General features: G+C 50.3%; 4 protein-coding genes across 6 annotated transcripts in view; all 4 read left to right on the plus strand.

The window, feature by feature from the left end:
• The window catches only part of Ubtd1 (ubiquitin domain containing 1), a 62048-nt gene extending 60781 nt beyond the window's left edge, over positions 1 to 1267 (plus strand). Inside the window, exon 3 of the mRNA XM_036169412.1 lies at positions 247 to 1267. Within this exon, the coding sequence (XP_036025305.1) occupies positions 247 to 632 (386 nt within the window). The 3' untranslated portion in view covers positions 633 to 1267. The remainder of the gene's footprint in view (positions 1 to 246) is intronic.
• A 1040-nt stretch (positions 1268 to 2307) lies between these two features.
• Positions 2308 to 11202, plus strand: Ankrd2 (ankyrin repeat domain 2). Its single transcript, XM_036179117.1, is given in 12 exon segments — positions 2308 to 2444; positions 2446 to 2564; positions 2567 to 2602; positions 2605 to 2717; positions 6352 to 6453; positions 6545 to 6703; positions 6798 to 6905; positions 7794 to 7892; positions 8606 to 8704; positions 9825 to 9923; positions 10107 to 10205; positions 10950 to 11202. Coding segments are annotated over 12 exon segments (1317 nt in total). The 3' UTR covers positions 11097 to 11202.
• A 370-nt stretch (positions 11203 to 11572) lies between these two features.
• The window catches only part of Hoga1 (4-hydroxy-2-oxoglutarate aldolase 1), a 29530-nt gene continuing 17533 nt past the window's right edge, over positions 11573 to 23569 (plus strand). For all 3 annotated transcript variants that reach the window (XM_036174853.1, XM_036174861.1, XM_036174870.1), the window contains exon 1: positions 11573 to 12112. In XM_036174853.1, coding sequence (XP_036030746.1) covers positions 11920 to 12112 — 193 coding nt within the window. In that variant the 5' untranslated portion in view covers positions 11573 to 11919. The remainder of the gene's footprint in view (positions 12113 to 23569) is intronic.
• On the plus strand, positions 19108 to 20292 carry C1H10orf62 (chromosome 1 C10orf62 homolog). Its single transcript, XM_036174883.1, has 2 exons — positions 19108 to 19681; positions 19940 to 20292. The coding sequence occupies exons 1-2, from the start codon at positions 19108 to 19110 to the stop codon at positions 20035 to 20037; spliced, it is 672 nt and encodes a 223-aa protein (XP_036030776.1). The 3' UTR covers positions 20038 to 20292.

A 23569-nucleotide genomic window follows, 5' to 3' on the forward strand; every position in this document is an offset into this window, starting at 1 on the left:
CCTCTTTGCTGTTTTCACATGGCAGGCAGGCAGGCAGGCAGGCAGGCAGGCAGAGAGGATGTGGAGAGTTCTCTGGGGCCTTCCCTTATAAGAAAACTGATCCCATCAGATTATCCCAACATTATCATTTACTCATGTAACCTTATTACTTCCAAATCGGCTTCAACCTAGGAATTTGGGGGACATGGGATTCTGTGCATGACAGCAGGTCCCCAGACTACACTGATTGTCCTGTCTTTCCCACAGGAACCCTTTGTGAATGCTATGATGAGCTGGGCAATCGATACCAACTGCCCATCTATTGCCTGTCACCACCCGTGAACCTGCTGCTGGAGCATACGGAGGAGGAGAGCCTGGAGCCTCCTGAGCCCACCCCTAGTGTGCGCCGAGAATTCCCACTGAAAGTACGCCTCTCCACAGGCAAGGACGTGAGGCTCAGCGCCAGCCTGCCCGACACAGTGGGGCAGCTCAAGAGGCAGCTGCACAGCCAGGAGGGCATCGAGCCATCCTGGCAGAGATGGTTCTTCTCTGGGAAGCTGCTTACAGACCGCACACGGCTCCAGGAAACCAAGATTCAAAAAGACTTTGTCATCCAGGTCATCATCAACCAGCCCCCACCACCCCAGGACTGACAGACAGCTGACTCCTGGGAAGAGAGGCCATGGAGGTCCCCTGCAGGCTGTGGGGCCTGGGCCTGGTGCACAAGGCCCCGGGCCTGTGGCTGCCTTCCAGCGCTGTTGTCTTCTTCAGGGGCACCTCCTGCCACCCTGCTATATGGCTCTTAGTGAGCCACGAAGGGACTTGCCTTCCAGGGTGCTGGATCCACAGTGCTACCTGCCACACACAGGCCTGGCCAACCTTGTCGGGTTGGTGCCGTGGGGGCCGGCCTGCAAACCCTGGACCCCAGATCTGTCATCTGGTACCACCACTGTGCTCACTCCAGTTTTCTGCTCAGGGTTGGAAGCAATTGCTGTCTCCCCCTCTTTGTCCCTCACTATGACTGCTCTGGGCACAGTGCCAGTCCCCTGGAGGGGAGGGAATCACCAGTGAGCCCCAGGGCTTGGAGAGCTTGAGGCGGGCCTCTCTGCCTCTCCCTGCACCCAGCACAATCGGCAGAGATGAGGCGGCTTTATGGCAGTGGTCTGCACAGGGCCATCCCCAACGGTAACCCAGGCAGGGTCGGCTCAGTAGCCTGGTCATGGCCCCAGCAGGGCCCTGTGTACAGACACATCTGCATTTTATCAATAAAGCCTTTTGCTCCTCCTCACCTAGTCCTTGACTTTGCGTTCCACAGCATGGTGGAGCCCAGAGCTCCTGCTGGTTTGGGAACAGATGGGCACAGTAGAGCATCCAACCTGAGCTTCCCTTCTTATGGGCCCTAGTCACATCCAACCCCTCTGTGTTCTCCTGGGTCCTGAAAAAGGCCACTTTACCTCCGAACGCATTTTGCTTTTTTTTAAAGTGGAGGTGGCACCACCTGCCCTGCCTCCTGCAGCAGATGCTGGGACAGTTAAGTGGGGGGCCGTGAAAGAGTAGAGGAGCGCCCACAGAAGGCAGCACACAGAAGGCAGCGTGAACGATGTGCCTGCTGCCCTGCAGTGCCAGCCTGGAGATCGAGGAGATACATTGCCCATGCTGTGTCTAAGCAGAGCTTTCAGAAATGTGTGAGCCAGGGCCGGCCGGGGGTCTGTATATTCCTCGGGTTTCCTCTGGGGAACTGTGTGCATTACCAGAAGGGAATCTCAGATAAGGTATCACCAGGGGCGTCACTTGCACTTTTAGGAGTGCAGAGCTGGGGCATCTGCAGTCCGGTGGCAGGTTAAACCTGGGTCACAGTGACCCAGGGCTCCAGGCTGCAAATCCCAGGTGTGGAGCTCAGAGAGTCCAGGCCTGCCTTTCCTCCATGGACTTTTTGTTTTCAGGGAGTGTGGCCAGCTTCGCCCTGGGCAGCCTGGCATTGAATAGCACTCCTTGTCAACTGGCCTTGGCTCTGCGCTCTGGCTTCTCTTAAAGCAACGTTGTAAGTTCTGCTGAGGGTCCTGGGAAGAGGAGGCAAACAGATGGACAGGTCTGTTTATAGCTGGCTAATGGACATGCTAGTCAGTATAGCCATGCTTCACTAGAGTGTGCTGCCGCCAGAGGGCAGCAGCTGCTCCAACTCCTGCCTAGAGAAGGTCCCCAAAGGCCCTAGAAACGCAGGTCTGTTGGGGCTCATGTTTGGTTTTTTTCAGGCCCCCTGTCCGGCACTAGCTGGGCAGGATTTCTTGGTATCCAGCAGGTGGCACTGTCGTCCAGGCCAATGGCAGCATGTTGATCCTTTGTGCAGTATATTCACCCTGGCTAAGACTTAGCCAGTTCCCAGCACTGAGGACACTGGACCCCTTCCTGCAGCTGTCCTCTTGGGGCGCTGTGCCTTCTGGCTCCTGTAGGCCAGAGGTTATGGGAGGGGCAGCTTCCCTGGCCTGGGCAGTGGTTTCCCATGCTCCCTGGGGCTGTCCGAGGTGAAGGTGACAGGTGGGGGAGGCAGGTGGAGAATTGAGCCGGTGAGCTCATGACAAAGGCGCCCAGTGGGCGGGGGTGGGTGCTCTGGCCTATAAAGACCCTGTGCCCTGTGGCTTGCCGAGGCAGTCATGGAGGGCACCATGGAGGGTCCCGAGGCAGTGCAGAGAGCCACAGAGCTCATTGAGCAGCGGCTTGCCCAGGAGGAAGAAACTGAGGTGCGAGCCAGGGGGAAGGGTGTTGGGGAGGGAGGGCTGCAGGTTAAGGAGTCCATCTGCACTGGCATGGGAAGGGAAAGACTGGCTGCAGGCAACATGCTGGGCAGGTATTGCCTGGGGCCCAGCCAGGCCCATTTCCACACCAGGATGCTCCTGATGGGGTCGTGGGTGGTGAGATGGGGCTCCAGCCCCTCAAACAGGCACTTGGAGGGGGCAGACCTTCCCAAGACCCTGCCCACTCCCCTGAGCTTTGGGAGATAGACGGCACTGTATGGGGAAAGTCAGGAGGGTCCTGAGACACACACGCCCCACTTGTCCCCTGGATGCCAGGGCAGGAACGCCTCCAGAGTTTAGTTGTTCCGGGAGAATAAGCTGGTAAGAGTAGAGAAGGGAGATGGGACGGCCACTGGGGCTTACCGGGCTGTGGGCGGTGCCTGTGAGGCCTAAGGCACCGGGTGCGTTTTCTCTTGGACAAGTAAGTGCGGCTGGAGTGCTGACTAGCACTGCCCTAAATTCTCTTCAGAATGGTCGAGTCAGGTGTGGTGGTATACACCCCCCCCAAAAGAGCCTAGAATCCAGTGCATAGAGGAAGGTGGGCATTCATTTTAACTAACACTTCTTTGCATAGTCAACTAAGAAGGCGGCAGACATGGACAAATAGAAAATGGACAGTTGTGATGAGCAGGGTGGGTACCATTCCTGGAACTACTCTGAGCAGGATAGTATGTGAAGCTGGGCCTTTAGGAGTGCTAAGTGCAGTCAGGATGTGGTGAGAGTATTTCAGGCTAAGAGAGAGAGAGAGAGAGAGAGAGAGAGAGAGAGAGAGAGAGAGGGAGGGAGGGAGGGAGGGAGAGAGAGAGAGAAAGAGAGAGAGAGAGAGGGAGGAGCTGAAGTTTTCATGGTGCAGGTATGGCAGTAATGAGAATGTGTGATAGTGAGTTGGAAAGGAGGCAGAGGACAAACTAGAGAAGGCCAGGTAAGAGGTGCATGTCCTGGGCAGTGGGGAGCCACTAAATGTTACAGAATGAGGGAGAGTTAAGACATCTGACTTGTATCAGAGACAGGTCTGATGTCACTGAAAAGAATTTTTTGCAGCGGGTGGATGGGGGGTAGGGCACTACAGGAACTCAGCAGTGGTCATTTAAGAGAAGAGGTGACTCAGATTTATCAAAGAGGCATGTAGACAGCACCAGGGCATCCCTGGATCTCCAGGAATCTCACTTCTCACCCCCGCACCCCCATGTGTGCACATGGCTGTTGCTGCTGGGCAGGAGAGTTATGCTGCTGTGTCATTTCTGGAGTGCTGCCACAATACACTGGGACCTTCCACAAGGGGACACAGCAGTCCTCCTCCATCCATTCACCCAACAAATATAGCCACAGGGCTGCAAGGACACAGGTGCCACAGAGCCAGTCTCCAGGCTGAGCTCTTCAAAAGCGTTCTCTCTCATCTGAAGTATGGTCTGTGGAATCAGGTGGGAGCTTTGTTTTGATTCACAAACCTGCATCCAATTTCACAAATATTCATTGAGTGCAGACTCTGCCTGCCCACAAACACAAATCCATGAATAAGAAATGAGTGGCGCTATAATCCATAAATAACCCCTCCTGCCTCACAGGGCGCCTGTGGCCCCTCGTGTTGGTAGAGCAGAGGCACAGAGGCCGCCCTGAGTTGTGACTTACCAGGTAAGGTCATCCTTATCCAGAGCTACAAGACGCCAGAGATGCTAAGTCTGCGCATCATTATGCGCTCACTCATTCCTTGTCCGTTCATTTAACAGGCAGTAGGTGAGCAACCAGTACATGCCAGGCCCTGTCACAGTGAATGCTGGAGATAGCAGGTGATTAAGCCAGAAGTGCCCCCTCTGGACACTTTCCAGTCAAGCCAGGGTCTCACAAGCAACAGTAGTTTTAGCCCAAGGTCATGCCTTTCTTTCCTGGAAAAAGATGCATTGTTTCAGGTGAAACCAGCACAGGGAAACCCCAAATCATAGAATCATGTAAACCTGGCAAGAAAGGCAGTCAAGGAGACCTTCAGAACCTTCCACAAGGGCAGCACTGGAGAGAGGGGTGTAGCTCAGTTGGTAGAATACTCAACTGACATGTAAAGCCCTGAGTTTCATGCTCAGTACTACAAAAAAATAAACAATAAATAAAAGCAAATGGGAGGCATCAGAAATAAAACCTAGAACCCTCCCTGGGAGAGGCTAACACCAGGGATCAGTGGGAAATGAGCAAGGTGCCTGGGCTACATGGGGGGCAAGTTCTCCCCAGCAGACCTCCTACCTTGTTACCCTCATCCTGGGCACCTATTCCTTGGTTCACAACTATCTGAGCCGCTTGGGAGACTCCGGGAAGGGGGTGCCAGAACTTCACTAAGAGTGGAGAAGCAGCCTGGAAAAACCAGCTTCAGGTGGAGAGAGGGGCCTCATTATACCATGACTACATGATCATGAAAGCTAGAAGCTGCTGTTCCATCCAAGCTCTAGATTTCACAGGGCTGAACATTTCTGAGAAAATGCACTGTCTGATAGAACTGGCAAGCTTCGATATTGCCAAAGGCCTTGCAAAAACAAAGAGATGATGGGACTGGGGCCATAGCTCAGTGGTAGAGCTCTTACCTAGCCTGTGCAGGGCCTGGGTTCAGTACCTGGGGAGGGGGCAAAAACTACCATCTGACCACAGTTACCTCACCAAAAGGAGATTTTTTTTTCCCAATTGGATTCCTGTATCCTTGAGTTCTACCTCTCTGGACTCAAACTGCCACAGATGGGAACTTTTTTACAACTTTATGTGTTTGAATATTTTTCTCCATGTTTATCTTGCCCCACAAGCATGTCTGGTGCCTGGCGGAGGCCAGAAGAGGGAGTTGGATCCCCTAGAACTGGAATTGCAGATGGTTGTGAGCCGCCATGTGGGTGCTGGGAATCAAACCCAGGTCCTCAGAAGAACAGCCCGTGCTCTTAACTCCTGAGCCAGCTCTCCAGCTCTTTGGAAATTTTTAAATTTGTATCTGTAATGAACATGAGCAGACTTTCCCCCTTGTCTTTATCTCCTAAACAATAAGAAGAACTATACAACATTCACATTGTATTAGTCATTATATGTAATATTGAGATGAAATTATACAGAACAGCGTCCCAGCAGTGGTGGTAGCACATCCTTTTAATCCCAGCACTTGGGAGACAGAGACAGGCAGATCTCTGAGTTTGAGGCCAGCCTAATCTGCAAAGCTAATTCCTGAACAATCAGTGCTACACCGAGAAACCTTGTCTCAAAAATAAATAAATAAACAAACAAACAAACAAATAAATAAATAAATAATAAAGTTTATAGGACTATATGTATGTAGGTTATAAAGAAATATGACACATTTTACACAATAGACTTAGGTATGCTAGAATTTGTTGTGGTGGTTTTTATTGTTTTGGGTAGCTCCAGCTAGCCTGGAACTCACGATGTGGACTAGATGGGCCCTCCAGTGCAGCAATCCTGTTTCAGTTTCCCGAGTGCTGAGATTGTAGGTGTGAACTACCACACCCTGACAAAAAGTTCTCATAACCTTTCACTTGGCTGAAAATCACACCAATAGCTGCCACCAAATAATCTTAAACAGCTTTCAATGGCTTTCCAGAAACTTCGAAGAGCCGCTCCTGGGAAGCTGTCCATGGACATGCTGGTACTAGAGGAGGAGAAGCGCCTTGGGATGCAGAGTCCCGCTTTACAAAAGGTGAAGGTAAGCAGCCAGACCCCTACCTGCCTCATCCCGCCGCTGGCTCAGCTCCTGTACCATCCGACTTCCCCACACTCGTGCCATCCTTGTGTAGGGCCAAGAGCGCGTGCGCAAGACATCCCTGGACCTGCGGCGTGAGATCATTGATGTGGGTGGGATCCAGAACCTCATAGAACTGAGGAAGAAACGCAAGCAGAAGAAGCGAGAAGCGCTGGCTGCGGCCCAGGAGCCACCTCCAGAGCCGGAGGAGATCGTAAGCGTCCTGGGATGGACAAATGTGGGCAGGGGTAGCCTGGGAAGCCCCGAATCTCCCTACTAGTCTCTATCAGTGGATGCTCTTCCTGTAGACTGGCCCCGTGGACGAGGAAACATTCCTGAAAGCTGCCGTGGAGGGGAGGATGAAAGTCATTGACAAGTACCTGGCAGATGGAGGTTCAGCAGACACCTGTGATGAGGTGATGGCTCCCTCCATGCACCTGCCTCCCCTTCAGGACCACCCCATTGCCCGGGTCAGGTCCTGGATCAGCTCCATTTCCGGGCTCGTTTGAGAACACTCATGGATGCTGTGTTGTGTGACTATGGCCACCGTCTGTTTTTTAAGTTTTTCTGTCGCATGTTGTACTTTTTCCCTCTGAAATTGCCTCTTGGCACTTTTAAGATGCTCCTTGCTCTCACCTCTCTTGTGGGATCAGGCCTACCAATGGCCACCCACCCTTGGGCCACTCTGCATTATAGTAGGTTACATCTTTTGGGTTCTTTTGCCTCCGGTTTTCTCCCATTTCCTATAAGCTAAGGGTACAAAACAAGAGGAAGGCCATGAAAGACATTAGCATATAGAAAGATTTGCATAATGGCACAAAGGTTCCCAGAATCCAAAGCAAAAAGCGGCCTTGAGAGAGGGAAATCTGTTCCTTCCTTGAATCAGTAATCAGGTGTGGCCTGTGCGTCTAGGCCCTGCCAAGCACTCGGGGGATAGAGTTCAGCCTGCCAATGCTCCTTAGACTCAGGAATCACTGGCAAAGAGGGCTCAGTGAGATCATGGCACGTGAGCTGCAGTTCATCACCAAACATCATAGCAAGTGAGGGCAGAATAGCCATATCACAGCAGAGGATCCAGCTGCGCCAGCTGTGCAAAGGCAGGGCTCACAGCAGGGGAAGGGTGAAGACGCTGGAGTGCCAGGGCAGGACTTCAAGGCCAGTCTGAGTAAGAGCTGGCTGAACACAGAACACATGGGCACCAAGTTTTGGCGAGGCCTAGGCCTCTGTTTGATGGGATATAGGCCCAGGCCTGGGCCTCTGTTTGATGGGATATAGGCCCAGGCCTGACTGTCTTTTTGGGGCAGTTCCGACGGACAGCACTGCATCGTGCCTCCCTGGAGGGCCACATGGAGATATTGGAGAAACTTCTGGAGAGTGGGGCCACCGTGGACTTCCAGGATCGGGTGAGAGGGCAGGTATTGGGTAGGAGGTAAGAAGTAGATCTAGTATCAGTAGAATTCTACTTCCTGTCAAATTTGTGCCAGTAGGCTGCCAGTAGGGGCAAGTCCTACCTCTGTGTGTTCTGTGACATTGGGTAAGCCCCGTCTCCTACCCCCCACCGCACCCCCCCTAGCCCCAGTTACCTCTGTGACTCTCACTGGAGACTAGTTGGGCCCTGGGTTGTCTACTCCCTGTCCCGTGTGTGTGTGTGTGTGTGTGTGTGTGTGTGTGTGTGTGTGTGTATGTATGTGAGTGGTGTGTGTGTGTATGTGAGTGTGTGTGTATGTGTGTATGTGAGTGTTGTGTGTGTGTGTATGTGAGTGGTGTGTGTGTGTGTGTGTGTGTGTATGTGAGTGGTGTGTGTGTGTGTGTGTGTGTGTATGTGAGTGGTGTGTGTGTGTATGTGAGTGTGTGTGTATGTGTGTATGTGAGTGGTGTGTGTGTGTGAGTGTTGTGTGTGTATGTATGTGAGTGTTGTGTGTGTGTGTATGTGAGTGGTGTGTGTGTGTGTGTGTGTATGTGAGTGGTGTGTGTGTGTATGTGAGTGGTGTATGTGTGTATGTGTATGTGAGTGGTGTGAGTGTGTGTGTGTGTCCTCTGCCTTTTTGGCTTCAACCTTTCCCCAGGGAACTTTCTTCCCTACAGCTCTGCCATTAAGTCCCATCCACCCTTCTAGCTGGACTGCACAGCCATGCACTGGGCCTGCCGTGGAGGCCACCTGGAGGTGGTCAGACTCCTGCAAAGCCGAGGAGCCAACACCAACGTGAGAGACAAGGTGAAGCTATGGTGCCCGGTACAGCACACCGAATCAGGATGCCACAGGGAGGGTGGAGGGCAGCAAATGGCAAGCAAGCTCAAGTGGTAGGCAAGCAGTGGGCTAGCCTGGCTTCTAGAGTGGCTGTGGAGAAGCTTGGGGCCCTTCAGGGAGCAAGTGCTAAGAGAAGAGAAAGACAAAAGTCCTGCTCTCGCGGAGGCGTGGTCCATCGGGAGGAGACCGGATTCGTACATCGTGCCGTCCTTCATCCTCCACCTGCCCATCCATCAGTTTATTTATTCATTTACTTATTAATCTATCATCCTTCTATCCAGCCATTTCTTTACATGCAACCTTGACCTCTGAGACACTGTTCTTCAGCTGTAAAACTCATGGCGTTCTTTCGTAGATCAGGAGGGAAATGTTTGTAAATGAATTACTTTTTAACATACGAAGTTTTTGCTGTGTCTATCACAGTCATCCCTCAATTAATGACATCTGATATAATTATTAAAAAGAAGCTGGGCAGGGTAGCGCACACTTTTAATTTCCAGTACTCAGGAGGCAGAAGCAGGAGGAATTCTAAGTTCAAGGCCAGCCTGATCTATGCAGTGAGACTTTGTCTCATTAAAAAAAAATATACATATATATTAAAAAGACTGGGCTGGAAGGGTGACTCAGTAGTAACATCCTTGCCTAGCATGTACAAGACCGTGGGCTCAATCCTCAGCACCCCAGTGAAAAACCAAGTCAATTAATTGAAGAAGAACCTAGGCATAGTAGTGCTCCTCTGCAATCCCAGCACTCGGGAGGCAGAGGCAGGAGAATTGAGAGTTTGCAGCTACCTGGGCTACATAGTGAGAGTCTGTCTTTTTAAAAAGGAGTAGAGGGTAGACAGTAGTAGCTCACTGCTAGGCAAGAGGAGGCGCATGATAGGCTAGTCAGAGGACACAGCTTGAAGCTGTATAATTAGACCACTGAGAAGGATAGTGGCATGCTGTACCGTTGTCTCCTATCCAAGGCTCAGGCCTTGTTGCTCAGACTTGGGAGTAGGATTAAACTAGAGATAAGATAGTTTCCCCACCCCAGGACACCATATTCCAGGCCCGTGTGCCAACAGTCCTGCTTCCTCCCCACACAGCTACTGAGCACTCCCCTGCATGTGGCTGTCCGTACTGGACACGTGGAGATTGTGGAACACTTTCTTTCTCTGGGCCTGGATATCAATGCCAAAGACAGGGTGAGTGCTTGCTTCCTGCCCTGCTCAGCCACCGTGGGTGTAAGGGCAGCTCACAGGCTGCCATGAGCGTGTAGTCCTTCCTTACAGGACCCAAGGGCTGCAGCTTCTGAGCAAGGCCCATCTCCTATAACCCTACTCACCCACTGACCTCAAGGGTCATGCTGTGTGTTACACCTACTCTAGGAAGGGGACAGTGCCCTGCATGATGCTGTGAGACTCAACCGTTACAAAATCATCAAACTGCTGCTCTTGCACGGGGCTGACATGATGGCTAAGAACCTGGTGAGTGTGTTTCTCTTGCTGGTGGTAGGGTGAGCCCTTAAAGCTGTGGACGCTTAGTGGATGGTCTGCAGAGGCCATGGGGCAGCCACAGCCTAGGTACACATGTCATCGGCTCTTGGCCATGACACCCTAATCACCTACCTTCCCAGAGCTCTCTTTATGTGTCAAGGTCCAGACCACAAGTTCAGAGAAACACTAGGAGAGGTAGTGAGAAATCTTCCCCAAGGTCCCCAGGTAGGGCAAAGGGGATCGCAGTGCTCAGGCCTAATCATGGAGGCCCAGCTGGAAGAGAGCCAAAGTACTTGGTTGGTGGGACCATTCTAACACACCATGTTGGTTCTTGGTGGGCCTCAGGTGTTCTGAGAATAGGTGTCCTCTGATCCAAGCCTATCTTTTGGTCCACAGAACAGTCATAAAAGAGGGGCATAGAAAGGTTCTTCTGGCACAAGAAAGGCTAAGAGACATTGAGAAAAGCAGGAGCGTGTGGAAAGGGTGTTCAGCACTGCAGGCATTGATGCTGGACAATTCATAATAAAAGGACCTTCCTATGCATTGTAGGATGGTTATACAGCATCGCAGGCCTCTACCCGCTAGATACCAGTAGCACCCACAACCTCTAGTTGTGAAATGCAAGATGTCTTTCTTTACCTCTGGGCGTTTGTCTCCAGTTGAGAACCACTGATGTAGCTAGCTGAGAGCAATTTCTGTTGGGCTGCTGAAGCCTGAATCGTCTATTTTCTCCAGGCAGGAAAGACCCCCACGGACCTGGTCCAGCTATGGCAAGCAGACACCCGGCATGCCCTGGAGCATCCTGAGCCAGAATCAGAACAGAATGGACTAGAGAGGCCTGGGAGTGGGCGTGAGACCCCCCAGCCAGTACCAGCCCAGTAAATACCTACCCCCAGATGGGCAATAGTTCCCTACTATGAGTTAGCTGCCTGCAGCCAGCCTGGGAGAAACAGGCGCAGATTCAACAGAATAAAGTGCTGTCTTTGCTATCATCTGTGGTGTTTGTGTCCAAACACGTAGGAGCGAAGCCTGGATGTGAACTTGGGGATAAGGGGAATGTGGAGTCCCTTGACTCCTGAATTAGGAAGTCTCCCTACTCTGGTCTGGCCTTGATTTTTCTACGTCATTCCTACTTTTCTTCTCTAATCCCTAGGGCCAGGATTGTGATATATTCCACTCTGGTATGCTCATCCTCTGCCCCCATGCTCAAGAGGTGTGTGTCTGCGTGTGGCCACCAGAGGGCTAACACTCGGCGGCCTTGGCAGACAGGAGGCGTGGTTTCTCACAGTTGACCCGCAGGGGTGCTACAGTGGGGCGGGGCCAGGCCAGCTCAGCCAATCAGCTCCATCAGGCTCAGCCCTGCCTGGAGACGGAAAGTGTGTGCGCGGGGAGGTGGGGGTTGCTCCTGGCTTTGGGGCTGTGGGAAGAGGACCCAGGCTCTGTCCGAGACACTTTTTAGTGTGGACCCCAAGAGCCAGCTCTCTTTCAGGCCAGAGTTGTGGTATTTCTCCAGCTGCTTCCCAGCAGACAAGAAGGCCTGGAGCCTCTAGGCCCGCCCCTAGGCTGCACTCCCCCCATGTCCACAAGTCGTGGGTTGGGGACACAAATTTTTAACTGATTCCGTTGATCATTAACAAGGGAAAAAGGAGTCCAAACTCAGTTCCCCTGCGGCCGTAGACAGCTGGGCCTCAGGCCTCCTGCAGAAATGTTAGGCCCCCAAATCTGGGCCTCCATGAGGCCGGGGTTGAGCAGGGGCATCTCTAGGAATATGAAGGGGAAGAAGGTGGACATTGCCGGTATCTACCCACCCGTGACCACCCCTTTCACCGCCACCGCAGAAGTAGACTATGGGAAACTGGAGGAGAACCTGAATAAACTGGGCACCTTCCCCTTCCGAGGTAAGAGGGCAGTTGGGGAGCCAGATCCAGGGAGGGGACACACAGCTCTGGGACACAGCCTCACCCGCCTTTGTTTCCCCAGCTGTGGAGGCCTGAGGCACCCTCTCAGCTCCCAGGGTTACTGTGGGGATCATGTGGGGCAGTGAATGAGGACATCCTTGTCTACCAGGCCCTCTGCTGATGGGAAGGCATTGGCCGGGTCACATGGCAGTTCGGCCGGTGTCGTCCTTCTTTCCTCCCAAGCCTGCCTGGCAGAATTACATCTCAGTGTGCTGGCGCCTCTGGTTCACCTCTTGTTTTACACAAGGGTCCGAAAGATATGGTCACTGTCCAAAGCCACTTGGCTAACACCTAACAGAGCTGATACTTGAATTAGCTGATTACATGTTCCACTCTGTCCGCTGATTCTAAGTTGCTGGATGCCCCTCTAAGACTATTCCAACAAATGCTGTTTTGAGAATGGCGTGACTGACTGAGGAGGTGTAGGCTAGCAGCTAGGAGAGTGGCCTCTAGTTTCCAGTCACAGCTTTGCCAATGGTCTTTACTATGGGATGCCTGTTTTCCCATATGACACATGGGAGTGATAATGCCCATATTGTGGGGTAGCCAGAAGAATCTGGAAGAACGTGAGAAAAAGCATGGTATAAATTCTAGAGTGCTATACATTTGAAGGTATTGATTCCTGGGATGATAATTATTAAAAGTGCAAGTGACATTATGGCAAAGCTGCTTTGTGACAGTGACTAGTGGTCCAGCTGAGCCCCACTCCTAGCCCAGTACTCAGGTGATATGTTTATCAAGGGACAAATGGCCTATGGGTACACACATGAACAGGACTAAGCCCTGATTTCCTTAAAGCAAACATGACAATCCTTAGCTTCAGAGATAACATTGCTTCCGCTTAAGGATCAAGGACACTCTAGTGCAGGGGCCAGAGGACTGGCTTTTGCATCCATTGCTTTTCTGCCCTCCAGGAGTTTACAGAGACCTCTCTAACTCCTGCAACCATCACGGGGTACCCTGGACCGTTTTGGAGGGATTTGGTTTATGGGTTCCTGATGGTGTTTGATTCCTGTAGTCACCACATACCAGGAAGAGCCCAGTGTCTGGACTGCTACATCTACAGGACTCCTGCTATGGCTGTTATAGCAACGGAGAAATCACTGTCCCTCTGAAATCCAGTTTCCTCACAGGAACGAAGCCCTCAGGCTTTAGGCATGGAGCTCAACATAATTCCTCCACGATGGTCAATCATGCAGCTGGCATAGAGGACATAGAGTCAGGAGGTCCTATCATGGTTCCAGCATGCAAACAAAACATTAAATCTGTTTCTCTTGCCTTCTGGAATAGACTGTGCGGTCCCATGCTCAGGGGCAGATGGAGACAGCTGTCACATGCTACTTTGCATCAGAGATGGGAACCTGCCCTTGGCAATTCAGTAAACACAGAGTATTCTTGAAGGCACACTCTGAAGCTGTGTAGGTCTTGTCTTTTTCTTTTATTCTTTTTTTTTTTTTTAAAGTTTTTTGAGACATGGTTTCTCTGTATACTTCTGGTTGTCCTGGAACTTGCTTTGTGGACCAGGCTGGCCTCAAACTCACTAAGATTCACCTGCCTCTGCCTCCTGAGTGCTGGGATTTAAGGTTTATCTTGATTTTTAAAGTATTGCTAATCTGTGCTGATTATTTAAATAAAGGGTATTCTTTTAAAATAAAAGTTAAGGGACTGTTGAGATGACACTTTGGGTAAAGGTTCTTGCTGCCAAGCCTGATGACTGAAATTTCCTATGCAAAGTGGGAGAAGAGAACCAGCTTTTGCAGGTCATTCCCTGACCTCCACATGCGTTCCATGATACATGTGCCCCCCAAAAATGTAAAATGTTTTTAGGAAAATTAGTTAATGTCTTATCAAGTGTCATATAAAAACCCACAATAGTCGAGCACTGGAGGGACACCCCTATAATCCCAGCACTCGGGAGGCAGAGGCAGGTGGATCTGTGAGTTGGAGGCCAGCCTGGTCTACAGAATGAGTTCCAGGACAGCCAGGGCTACACGGAGAAACCCTGTCTCAAAAAAACAACCAACCAACCAACCAACCAACCACAACCACATAATAAACAATGAAAAGAGCATGCAGAACTTTTAGCCTCTATTTTCAATATATGTCAGTTTTAAACCAAAATAGTTCCATTGACGTACGAAAAACAAATGATAAGGAAGAATTAGAAGATGCGCAGTGGCTGCTTTTGGTGGTCAGCTACAGCAAACCACTGGCCGCCGTTAGCTACTGGGGAAGAGCAAGTGGGTCTTAATTTGTAGATAAGGGACGTCTACGGTAGTTCAGAGAATTTCACATCTGCAAAAGCTTCTCAATCATATACAGAAGCAGTTCTGTGAGACCAAGGAAACCAGAAATGCCAGAAATGGTGTTAGCACCACAGCAAGCACAGGGTACGCTCTTCTGGTTTCCTGTCTTGTGCCAAATGCAGACTTGAATATTGTGCACAGCATTTTATGGTTATAAAAATGGGCCTTGAGTAAGGGTTTCTGTAATCTTAAGCTTTAAAATTCTATTAAGTGAGATAAGTTATAACCAAACTTGGTGTGCCTAAACAAGACCTGTACTATGACAATATTGATAGATATGCTAACTTGGAAGGAGAAAAATCTCATAGGGTCTCACCCCTAGACAGAGAGCTACATACAGCTAACCACTGACTATTGTGAGAGCGGGAATTAACCTCTCCCAGGGATGAACCCCTAATTAATTATCTAATACAAATTATCTATATATATAAAACAATAAAGAAAAAGAGGCCATCAATTTGAGAAGGAGTAAATCAAGGAGACATTGGAAAGGTTGGACAGAGGAAAGGGAAAAGGAAAGTAATTATATTTAATTTAATTTTTTGTTTTTGTTTTTGTTTTTGTTTTTCGAGACAGGGTTTCTCTGTAGCTTTGGAGGCTTTCCTGGAACTAGCTTTGTAGACCAGGCTGGCCTCGAACTCATAGAGATCCACCTGCCTCTGCCTCCCGAGTGCTGGGATTACAGGTGTGAGCCACCACTGCCCGGCTTTAATTTTTTTTTTAAGACAGGGTTTCTCTGTGTACCTTTGGCTATCTCAGAACTCACTATGTATAACAGGCTGGCCTCAAACTCACAGAGATCCACTTGCTTCTGCCTCCTGAATGCTGGGATTAAAGGCGTGCACCACCCTGCCCAGCTTTAATTAAAAACCTCTAATAAAAATAACACTTTTGAAAGGTTATAGCCAAGGACTGGAGGGAGGGGTTGTTGGGAAGGGTCAGTGGCCCTGAACTCACACCTGTAAACAGCCTCAGAGATGGACTTTGAGTTGTTATTTCCAGTGAGGTTAGTAGATCCACAGGGATAGCTCACCGAGGCTGGGGAGGTGCGCCCCCCCCCAACTTCCAGATGTGCCTTATTCCTTCCACATGTAGAGTGGACCACAGTTTCTTCTGAAAAACATTTGTATATGTAACAATTATTACTTGGTTAGAAATTATAATTTCAAGGGGGCTGGAGAGATGGCTCAGTGGCTAAAAGTACTGGTTGCTCTTCCAGAGGACCCAGGTTCAATTCCTAGCACCCAGGATGGAACTCCGGTTCTAAATTACCTGACTCCATATATTCAGGCAAAACACACACATAAAGTAAAAATAAGAAAATATTTCAAATAATTTTTTTGAGGGGGATAAGAGGTTGAGGCAGAGTCTACATAGCCCTGGCTGTCCTGGAACTTACTTTGTAGACTCGGCTGGTCTTGAACCCACAGAGATCTGCCTACCTTTGCTTTCTGAGTGCTGGGTTTAAAGGTGTGTGCCACCACGCCTGAACAATTTTTTTTTTTCTTTTAAAGATTTACTTTTTAACTTTGTGTAGGTATGTGTGCCTGCACATGGGCACGGGCATGTTGAGTACAAGCACCAGAGGAGGCCAGAGGCGTCTGATCCACTGGAGCTGGCATTCCAGAGACTGAACTGCTTGATGAGTGCTGGGAACTCATCTCTCTAGCCCCTCAAATAACCCAGCTGCTTATTTTTTTAATGGACTTTATTTTTTTATTCATTTTACATATCAATCACAGATGCCCCTCTCATCCCTCCTCCTGCTCCCCCCCCCCCCCTGCAACCCTCTCATCCCCTCCTCCAAAAGAATAAGTCCTCCCATGGGGGGACAGCAAAGCCTGGTACATTCAGTTGAGGCAGGGCCAGGCCCCTCCCCACTGCACCAAGGATGAGCAAAGTGTCTGACCACAGGTAATGGGATCCAGAAAGCCAGCTCATGCACCAGGTGATCCTGATCACACTGCCAGGGGCCCCTGAAACAGACCCAACTACATAACTGTCTCCCATATGCAGAGGGCCTAGTCCGGTCCCATGCAGGTTCCGTCTAAAGTTCATGAGTTCCTATGAGCTTGGTTCAGTTGTCTCTGTAGATTTCCCCATCATGATCTTGACCCCCCCCCCCCCTTGCTCATGTAATCCCTTTTCCCTAACTGGACCTCTGTATCTGCTCCCATCAGTTACTGGATGAAGGCTCTATGATGACAGTTAGGGTAGTCACCAATCTGATTACCAGGGTAGGCCAGTTATTGCTAGCAACTATTACTAGTGTCTAATCTGGGGTTGTCTTTGTGGATTCCTAGGAATTTCCCTAGCACCAGGTTTCTCCCTTACTTCATAATGCCTCCCTCTCTCAAGATATCTCGTTCATTGCTCTCCCACTCCGTCCCTCCCACAGCTCCACCATCCCGTTCCCTCATGTTCTCATGCCCCTATCCCCTTCCCCGTATTGCCCCCCATCCCCAATTTACTCGTGGAGATCTCCTCTGTTTCCCCTTCCCAAGGTGATCCATGCGTCCCTCCTGGGGTCCTCTGTAGAGGGAAGTTTCTCCAGGCCATACAGTTTGTAATTAATATAAGCCTCTGAGTGATTATTTTACAAGTGGCTGCAGAACCTGGAGTGGGAGAGATTTGTCCCAACTGCTGGGCAAGGCAGGCCCTCCACAGCCCTCTACTTCCGCTCTACAGTCCTCCCTGTCTCCTAGCTTAGTCTCATTGTCCTTTGTCTTTCTGACATAGCTTTTTTTTTTTTTTCTTTTCGAGACAGGATTTCTCTGTGTAGCTTTGGAGCCTGTCCTGGAACTCCCTTTATAGACCAGGCTGGCCTCAAACTCACAGAGATCTGCCTGCCTCCCAAGAGCTGGGATTAAAGGCCGCCACCACCCGGCCTTTTTTTTTTTTTTTTAAGATTTATTTATTTTATGTATATGAGTGCTCTGGCTACATGTATGCCTACATGCCAGACAAGGGTATTGGATCCCATTATAGATGGTTGTGAGACACCATATGGTTGCTGGGAATTGAACTCAAGACCTCTGAAAGAGCAGCCAGTGCTCTTAACCTCTGAGCTATCTCTTCAGTCCCAAATAACACAACTCTTTTTGAGGACCATGTGGGCATTTCTGAGTGTGCTACATGCCTTGAGGGAAACAAAGCCCAGGCCTGTTTCTAGTCCCAAATACATAGGAATTGCTTAGGGGTTTACAGGAATCTAGCTAGCCTACCCACTCAAAAACTAACACGATGCTTATTTACCAGGGGCTTGTTATTACCTGGGTCTTAGCTGAGCATGGTGGCCCATACCTTTAATCTCAGCACTTGGGAGGCAGAAGCTGGTGGATTTCTGTGGGTTTGAGGTAAATTTAGTTTACACAGTTATAGACCACTAGGTTTCCTAGTGACTGTACCCATAAGAGGTTGATTGGATCACCAGCCTGAGTACCAGGTGTTTGTAAAGGTCTACACTTTACTGTGACTAGCAAGGGGGAGGTCTTTTGCTCCACCCCTTGGCATTGTTATAAATAGACCTTTGGAATAAAGTTCTGGGCTGGTGGATAAAGATCCAGGCCCACCCGAGTCTATCCTGTGTTTCTCTCTGTTTCTCTCCCCTCTACTTCTAAGTCTTATTCCTCATTCCTCAAGAGGCCCTGGGGTAAATAAATGTGGGGGATGGTCCAACACTCAAAGTGAGTTCCTGGACAGCCAAGGCTGTTACAGAAAAACCCTGCCTTGAAAAACAAACAAACAAAAATCTTAATCTTCAGGCTATCACTCAGGCAAGCTATAGCTTACCCTGGAATGGCCCCAGACCCTGGGGCCTGATGGTCACCCTATCTGCTCTGCCTTCTCAGCTCACTTCTTTGTCTGCTCTTAATTGTGACCTCATATTGTTCCAGAATGAGCTCCTTCTGGGTCCTTTCCTTTCTGCACTCTTCCCCATAATGGAGCTAGGGCTGTAGGAGATGGTATATATTGTGCTGGGAGCAGAGGCCGGTCCTTCAGGAGTTATTGACCAGGGATGGATGCCAGTTCAGCTAAGGGGGTCCCAGTTTGTCATGGCCACACTGACTCACTATCCTCTATGCTCTGGGGGCCATTAGATGAGGAACAAGGGAAACCAAAGACTGGAAAGTGAGCAGAACAGAGCGGAAGAAGGAGGAGGCAAGAAGAGGAGGCAGAAGAGTCTCATAGCTGAATGACGCGTCTTTCCACTGAGGGCGGGAGACAAGACCCAATCCTTATATAAGGCTTGCCAGACTAGGTGACATGACACATATGGGTCAGGTCACCACCGCTGTGAGTCCTGACAGACTACTGCATCTGCTACCTCACCTCACTCCCCCCCATCCCCACCTCCCCACCCCACCCCCCGCCCCCTGCCTTCCTCACAATGGGGTTCATTGCTGAGGTGTCAGAGGGCATACTAGGGAGCCTACCTGCCAGACACCCCCAGGGCTCTGGCCCTTTCAAGCATGAGCCATACCATCTGGGCTCCGTCACTCATCACTCCCAGCGTGCTCTTAGCTCTTCGGGAGGCCTAGGGCCCTGGAGGACTTCTTCGAGTTCCTCCAGCGACCATCATGCAAGGTGGTGCTGGGGACTGCCCTCTTGCTGGGAGGTGGAGGCCTCATGCTGTGGGCTCAGAGGAAGAAAAGGAAGACAACCTTAGAAGACAAGTCTCCAGAATCCTGCCGAGCAAATGGCAGCTGGATCAAATCTCACTTTAGCCGCCTTTCGGAAGAGAGGTTGCCCACCCACTGCTACGGCAGCAACGATGGCCCCTCACATGAAAATAGGCATGGGGAGGCCAACACCACCATCCACATGGAGACCCTCACCTCCACACATGGAGAAGGGGGCAAGGCTCTGCACCGAGAAGCCTTTAACAGCAAACAGAAGGTATCTGGGACCTCGGTGACCAAAGAGACCCAAAGGGAATCAGGAAAGTCCCCATCCATGGAGGATGCCGCATGGGCTGCAGTGACTGCTTGCGCCAAGGAGATCGATACCAAGGGGCATTACCTGGCGAATTCAATGCTGCAACGCGCCAGGACTTACCAGCATGTAGGCCATGTGGAATCCAGGGACATCAGCCCAGAAGAGCTGAAGGCTCTGGAGGAGGTGGAGATAAAGCTGAAAGGGAATTTCCTCACTCATCGGGAAACCACCATAGCTGGTTCCAACCAAACACACAGTGTCCATAGCCAGAGTCGCCATGGTCACCAAAACCAGCGTAGCCATCCAAGCTACCAAAGCAACCAACGTCATCCAGGTCACTTGAGCCACCAGGGTCATCCAGGTCCCTCCAGCCACCAGAGTCATCTGGGCCACTCAAACCACAAGGGTCAACCAGGTCACTCCAGCCACCAGAGCCACCAGGGTCATCCAGGTCACTCCAGCCACCAGAGCCACCAGGGTCATCCAGGTCACTCCAGCCACCAGAGTCACCAGTGTCATCCAGGTCACTCCAGCCACCAGAGCCACCAGGGTCATCCAGGTCACTCCAGCCACCAGAGCCATAGTCTGCCCAACCGCAGCCACCAAATCTATGACTCTTGAAGCCACTTAACAATGTGCCCCATCCCCCAGCAGGGCTGGCTCACATACACAGGCCTGTTTTCTCTTCTATGGGGAAACATACATGGTCCAGGGTGAGAGACTGCCACCCAAATCCCTACTTCTGGCCCCAGCTGGCATCATGAGGGAAGAAGGGAGGCAGCTACAGCAGCCAGAGGGCCCTGAAGACCCATGAGAGAAGACATGAGGCAGATCACAGGAGCAGCCACGAGCCCCGCACTGACTCCACATGCCTGATTGAAGCCAATAAAGCCCTACACGCCCTCATTCTGTGTCCAGGAGCTCTGTGGCCAGCTGAGTTCTGGGCAGGGTTGGAGGAGAGGGTGTTGTCCCCCTGAAGTTCTGTAAGTGGGTCTTGCCTGGGGACCTTCTCACTGAACCGTACTTAAGACCATAACAGTTTCCCCTGGCCTCAGGAAATAGGATTAAGATGTTGCCAGGGGTCTCAAACCCACCTGCCTACTGCTGCCAAGGGATCAAGATGAAGTCAGGTGCTGGGGAGGAGGGGACTAGGGACAGCAGAGAAGTCATAAGTCATCCAGGTGGGACTTGGGGCCCCACCCTCTTGGTGCCATCTCTAGTCCCTGGAGTCCGTGGGGATCCGTGTGTCCACAGCTATAGAGCTCTATGAGAGACACATGGGTCATATCATCACCACGTGAGTCGTGACAGACTACTGTATCTGCTACCAATATTCAGACTGCTTGCAGCTACCACTTGTATTTTTTGTTTTTTGAGATGGGGAGGGGTCTCACTATGTAGCTCAGGCTGTCCTGGATCTCACCCTGTAGACAAGGCTAGCCTTGAACTCACAAAGATACACCTGCCTCTGCCTCCCAAGTGCTGGGATTAAAGGTGTGTGCCACCATGGCCTGGTGTGTTTGTTTTTCTTTTTCCAGAGCTGAGGACTGAACCCAGGGCCTTGCGCTTGCTAGGCAAGTGCTCTACACTGAGCTAAATCCCCAACCCCGTGTTTTTGTTTTTTTAAGTAAATGTTTTGTTTTGTGTTAAGCCATAGCCATAAGGAATGTATTCTGCCCTATAAGGTCCCTGCAGTTCAGAGATAAAATTCCTCCAAGGTGACGTAGTAAGAGATCTTATATCTAGCCTGTCCCACAAACATACCCAGTGCCCTGCTCTCTGCCCAGTGCTTGTCTCCTTATCCTTGTCTGCTCTGAACAGGGCTCTGCCTCTGCATATCCCTGACATTTTCATACACACCTTTCCTTTCTTTTGCCCTCCACTGGCCTGGCATTCTCCCTGAGCCTTCCTCCTGGGTCTCAGAGTAAGAAATGACCTCTACCCTAACTCAGGCCGTCAGTTTAGGAATCTTTAGACAGGTCAGCAGGTCACTGCTTGGTGTCAGGTCAATCTTTGACATGGAATTGAGTCTGTTATGGATTTACCAGGGGTTACCTTGTAGGCCTTAGATCTCCGGGACCGACCACTGCGGATAGCTAAGGTTACATAAACACCTTAAGTGTGGCCAGCTGGGAAGTACTTTTGTTTTCTGGGCATTGCTAGTGTAAATTTGTTTGAATCAAATTTTAAACTTTTAAACTTCCTGTTGGCATATGGTATGTGTGTGGAGGTCAGAGGGCAATTTTATTGGGTCATTTTTCTTCCCACCTTTACATGGGTTCGGTTGTACCCCTGTTGCAAGACCCCCAAGCAAGACCACCACAGAGCCGATATTCGATGCAAGCACACGGGTTATTAATAGCAAAGCAAGCCCGGGCTTGGTCCGTGTCCTACACTCGACACAGTGGGTGGAGGAGGACGGCCCCAGCACTCACTTCAAGGGGTTTATATAGGAGGAAAGGTTTACGTGCGGAGGGTTACATATCTCGGGATTGGATGAAGGGGGTGAGGTAGTTCTTTGAAGTTACTGGCTCAACTATTAAGTGTGAGGTTACTAATGGCTAACAGGATGCAGGGTATCTACAGAGACATAAATTGTTTACTCCCTATATCCTGTTTTTGCTGAGCCCAGGATATATACATTCAGTTATATTGTTTCAGTCTTATCTTCCCATGAGTTCAGTCTCTGGTCAGCTTCAAAATTGCTGGTCAGCAAATACCTTTGGTGGTGGGGCGGGGTAGCGTCTCTCCAGAGGGCTACTGATTTTCCCCTTTCAGGTTCCACGGATTGAACTCAGATCATCAGGCTTGTACCATCAAAGTGGCAAGAGCTTTTCAGCCACTATTGGACCATCTCACCAAATGTATATGAATTATTATTTACATGATTTTTCATGTAAACTTAAGGAAAACAGAAAAAAATTCCTTTTAATGGAAGGGGTTCCATTAGAGGAATGCCCTACATTTACATATTTTAAATAGTTCTTTACCAGGCAGTGGTGGCTCATGCCTTTAATCCCAGCTCTTGGGAGGCAGAGGCAGGCGGATCTCTGTGAGTTCAAGGCCAGCCTGGGCTACAGAGTGAGATCCAGCACAGCCAGGGCTCCACAGAGAAACCCTGTCTCAAAAAACAACAAAAAATTGTAACAAGGAGGCAGAGGCAGGTGGATCCCTGAGCTTCTGGCCAGCCTAATTCACTTAGTGTGCTCCAGGATCGGGAAAGACTGTCTTAAACAGGATGATCAGAAACCACTGAGATTGTCCTCTGACCGCCACATAAAAGGCTACCACACACACACACACACACACACACACACACACACACACCACACACACACACACACACACATACACACATATACCACATACACACACCACACATACACACACATACATACACACACACATACATACACACACACCACACACACACACACACACACACACCACACACCACACATACACATACACACACCGCACACACACACACACCACACATACACACATATACCACACACACACACATACACACATATACCACATACACACACACACACACACACCACATACACACACACCACACACACACACACCACACATACACATACACACACCACACACACACACACATACATACACACACACACACCACACACACACACCACACATACACACACACCACACATACACACACACACACACACACACACACACCACACATACACACACACACACACACACACACACACACACACATACACACACACATACCACACACACACACACCACACATACACACACCACACACACACAAACACAATTTAATTGAAAAAAATAGGGTCAACCATAGGGAAAGGTGTTGGAGGCTAAAGCACAGGAAGCGAGGGGTGGTGAGATCTGGCATCTGAAAAGACAGAAAATACAAGCACAGGACTGGAGACACAGCTCAATGATGGAGGCCCTGGATGCTGTTCAAGGCCATGCCCCTCGGCTCAGAAAAGACAGAGGAGCGCATACCTGGGACATCTGAAATCATGTGCTCAAGATTTACATGAATTTTCAAATTAGCTCCCAATTTGGGAATATGTTTTTAAGTTTCAATCATGTACAGTGGCACACAAATGTAATCTCAGCGTGTCAGAGATGGAGACGC

Source organism: Onychomys torridus, chromosome 1 (assembly GCF_903995425.1).
Source record: "Onychomys torridus chromosome 1, mOncTor1.1, whole genome shotgun sequence".
NCBI lineage: Eukaryota > Metazoa > Chordata > Mammalia > Rodentia > Cricetidae > Onychomys > Onychomys torridus.